This window comes from Chaetura pelagica, unplaced genomic scaffold (genome assembly GCF_000747805.2).
Source record: "Chaetura pelagica isolate M959 unplaced genomic scaffold, ChaPel_1.0 scaffold90, whole genome shotgun sequence".
NCBI classification, from domain to species: Eukaryota; Metazoa; Chordata; class Aves; order Apodiformes; family Apodidae; genus Chaetura; species Chaetura pelagica.
This window is the reverse complement of record NW_009953496.1, coordinates 2390511-2395024: the sequence shown is the minus strand read 5'-3', so window position 1 is coordinate 2395024 and position 4514 is coordinate 2390511. Positions and strand designations below refer to the sequence as shown.

The 4514-nt window shown below is 39.2% G+C and overlaps 1 protein-coding gene across 1 annotated transcript in view; it reads right to left on the bottom strand.

Annotated features, from left to right (window-relative positions):
* Positions 1 to 2821, bottom strand: part of NKAIN2 (Na+/K+ transporting ATPase interacting 2) — a 453282-nt gene extending 450461 nt beyond the window's left edge. The window contains exon 1 of the mRNA XM_009999208.1: positions 2730 to 2821. Within this exon, the coding sequence (XP_009997510.1) occupies positions 2730 to 2821 (92 nt within the window). The remainder of the gene's footprint in view (positions 1 to 2729) is intronic.
* Between the last annotated feature and the right edge of the window lie 1693 nt (positions 2822 to 4514).

Sequence of the window (4514 nt, the reverse complement as noted above, 5' to 3'; positions counted from 1 at the left end):
CCCGCCCCTGCTTCCGGCCACGGCTCCTCCCCTGTAGCAGCTGCTCCCCCACACACACACACACACACAGAGGGGGTTCAGTGCCGCGTGGAGACACCGTTTTAAGTCAGTTTTGTCGGCTGACTCAAAGGACATTTCATGTTCGTGTAAGGAAATACCTGGTCCTTCACACATAAAAACTCACTAACCTGAGTTGGCTGGAGCTTTTAGTTATATTAATCTGGAAGCATGAAACATCATTTAGGTCCTGTTTCCATTCACGGGGTCATCAGTCCATTTTTTGTGAGAATTAAACTAAACTGCTGAACAATTCAGAGCACTTAAATGCCTCTCCATGAGAGTTTGTTTTTTTTCTCCAAGCACAGGAGCACAAACTAGCTCTTCTATAATCATCTATCAGGAGACACTCAAAACAGCTGTGCTAACAGCTGTACAAAATACACCAAAAAACAACCCTCCACACAAGGAGTCCGCCTACCACACAGCAGCAACACAGTAACTCTCAGTTAACACCTTCACTCTCTATCACAAGTGACTTAGGCTAATATGGAGTGAAGATGCACCAAAACTAATCAAGGAAAATTAATCCTAAATCTAAGTAGGAAAAAAAAAACCCTTTAAATTACTTACTTTCTTCACCTGTTGTAATCAGATGCCCTTCCTTCTATACAGCGAAGCTGAAGAGCCATAGCATTACAATTTATAGACTTACTGACTCAAAGAATAGTGTCACTCCCTGGACCCTTAATCTCCTGATACCACAGCAACTGCTGCACCTGCCCCTGATTGATGCCACCCAGCCACATCTCCTTCTGCAGTGTATAGAAAGCCCTGGCACACACAGAATAGGTATTTACTCAATGGTACCATTTATCTGAGTTGTTTCTGTAATTTTAGCAAGCTTACAGTCTTCAGTTGCCAAAGTGTAGCTTTCCAAGCTAGATAGGGCTAGAAGCGCTTAAAATATTTAATTTCACCCCTTTGATCTTCATGAAAATTTGAGCTAAGATTAGAGCTCCCAGGCTAGCAGACTCCTTATTCCTCTGCTGCTGGGACTTCAAGAGAAACTAGCTCAGGGGGTCTTAAGCTTGGTATCACAGAGGCCTGGCAATGTGATGGAGGTTCTGGTCCAGGATAGTGTTTTTGCTAGGCTACCAAAAATTTTGGCTTTTTGCCCCATTACAGCACAGATATCTTCTGGGTGCCCATCCAAGTATGGATGCCTATTTGTTTGCACAATACGAAGTTTCATCCAGCAAATACTGAACTTTTGTGCTAAACTGAGGTCCAGCTGTAATACCTGCCTCCATACAATTACTGTTTTTTACTGGTTTCTTTCACGGCTATCCTGCTTGTAGTGCTTTACATAGATGAAGTACTACTGATGAACACAAAATATATACTATGGAAACATCATACGTTGTACAAATCCCTCAGTGTTGATTAATAGCAATAATAATCCACAAGCAATTGTGTTTTTATTTTTCCACATTTGTTCTATGGCCATTTTCCTGCAAGTTTGATTATATCAAGAAAGTGTTTAATGAATCAGGAAAAATAGCAATATATGGTAGAAGAGCTTTATGCACAGTGCTGAGACTTATTTCTTTTCGTTGCTGAAAATAGGACACTGGGGGCTAGTCGGTGCATTTATGGCACTAAGTTTTTACAGTCTTTCCTTACTAAAAGTCACACACAGATTTATAATTGCCAACATGCATTTCCAGTTGCTGAAAGTAATAGCTGCAATCTAAGGCAACAGAACTGCAAAAGCAGAGATGTGCATACATCGTGTTACATTTCTTAAGACATCAGACCCATGCCTTTAACAGAACTGCATTGCTCCACAAAAGCTTTTCAACAAGGTTACAGGCTTCCATACAGCCTCTTTTCCACCTTCTTTTTAAAATATAAACCCCTCTCGAAAGCTGATAAATTTCTGACTCTATTCCAACTGATCTTGTCTTAACATCCCTATAGAAGCAGGTATTTTATCCCACTTGTTGCGGATGGTCAGGTTCAGAATAACAGCTGCTGAATCTGATACTGAGCTGCACCATCCTTCCCTCCTAAGGAATATCTAGGAACAAGCTGTCCTGTTCTCAGGGGCTGGAGTTCCTGGATAGTTGTGTCCATACTTAGAGGAGTTTTCAGTCTCCACTGACCTCTTTGATTTCCCTTGCCTGGTATGACAATAAATTCTGAAATACATCAGAATAAGATAGGAAAATTATGAAATGAACCAGTAACATGATGATTCATGGAGGCATAACTTTTCAGTACTTTTTTAAAGGTAGTCTGACTGCTTTTTCACTGTGATACTAAATTTGCATAGAGTTCCTTACCCCTTGACAATGACTACTATAATCATCAAGCTCATCTTCTGAAACATTTTGTGTTGAAGAACACTCCTGTAAGGGCCATTTCTTTAGAATGATGTTTTATGGAATGTTTTTTCAGAAGTTCAGATATTGGATATAGCCTATGGAATTAAATACTCTCTTGCAACCTTACTACTTTTTGTCAGTTTGGTGGGATGAAGATACTGGACACTATCTGAATTTGACCAGTTAAGCACCTCTCTCACATAAATGAATAGCAAAGAGGAAGTTACCTCCAACATATAGCACTTGCCTTGCCCATCAAGCAGTGTAGAAACATCTAGTAGCTCCTCTTAGTAAAGGTACAATATCCTCAGTTACAGACACAATCCTCTTGACTGTACTAACCTCAGTTGATGTTTCGACTTGTAAGGATGAGAAGTGTAGCGGCTCTGCCATACTGTGAAGACACTTGGTGCAGCTGTTTCACACATTGTCATTTTGATACTTCCATTGTTATAAATTATACTGGCAAAGCTGTTAAAATAGCTCTGTTTAGATGCAAAGAATCCAGATTTTGCTTTTCTGTGAGGCTGAAGGCAGCCTCAGTGAACAGAGACCTAAAGCACTGACGTTTGGACATGTGTGGCACTTGCTGCTGAAAAACACTTGGCAAGTTAGCACCACGGATCAACAGGCTTCAAAGAGACATTTAAACTTTCCTATTAAGGATGGAAAAGTCATTTTGAAAACAGGATCTAGCCAGACACAGCCACATATTTGTGCAGGGGTACTTTAGAGCCATCCTTCATACAGATGTTCTATACAGCCTATTTAAAAAGAAAAGCTGTAAAGATTTTCTAAAAAAGAAGGTGGTGCAGTTTCCAATTTCTTCTGTGTGGTAAGAGTATTTTGCTCACCTGTTCAGACAGTACAATATATTATGTTCAGAGGGCTAGAATTCTCCAGATATGCATAGATTAACTGATCAAAACTCCTTTTTCTTTGCAATGTCTTGGCAGCCACTGATTGATAAGCCATAAAATGTTCATTCGTTGCCCAGAGCTTCCCATGAGTACTGAAGATTACACCATTCAACCAGTGCAGCAGAGCACTAAGCAGAATTAGAATACTTAGAATTATATTAATCTAAAGATCGTTTCTTTGGGGTAAAACAAGCAGATAATTTACATAATGTTGGTTATGCTTACTCCTCTGTATGTGAAACAATAAATGATTCACAGGGCTGAGAACACAATCACACTTTTCTCAAAGTCAAGCAAAGTCTAGTGTAGTAGCCTTAATAACACAGCTTAGCAACCTTTGGAAACTGTTTATATAAACTTTGGATTTAAAAAATGTCTCACTTTTGATAAGGCCTTATGGAAACTCTGGACGGTTTTAATTTTTTTTCCATAAAAAGACTGGAACAGCAAAACAGTGAGATGAAGGCCTCCATAATCAGATGGCAACTAGTGAAATTATGCAGAGAAACAAGATCTATAGGGAAGCTTGATAGCATTTTTAGCAAGAACTCAAGGCATGGTTAAGAAAACCAGGATGGATGACAGAAGTTCCAGGAAAGACTGCATCAGATCGAGAAATCCATTTATGTATATCAACTGTAAATATGCCATCTCTGTCTACTAACTCTTGGAGGCTGAGAATATTCTGGGCAAGTATCACTAAATGGTCGATCTGTATTATTCCCAATATATGTTCTGGAAAGGTGCTAGAAACAGCATGCTAGGCTACTCGGAGTTTAGGTCCATCCTTACACAGTCAGTAAATTCTTATATAAAATATGTAAAAAGAGGACATCAGGAGAACTTATATTTTCTAAAACATACATATCATCGTCTTATCCAAAAGTACCTTTTTGTTTACTTTGCCAGGATCTTTATATCAGATGTTAATAAGGACAGAACTGTTGGATATCTGTCCAAATTGTGCTTGTTTTCAGGTAATGTTGTTATTTAGCATAGCCACAGATAGGAGGGCCATCAGAAAATTCTGTTTTCTTCTTCTGCAGTCATATACACATTGTAAGAAAAAAATGCAGCAAAGGAATCATTCAAAGTGTGAAGGGCATTGCCCTTTTTCAAGCAGAACTAATTCCCATAATCCAAAAAGAAGATTCTCCTCTGATAACTACACTGCTCCTGGGACCTTAGAACTCCAGAGCAAAGAGAG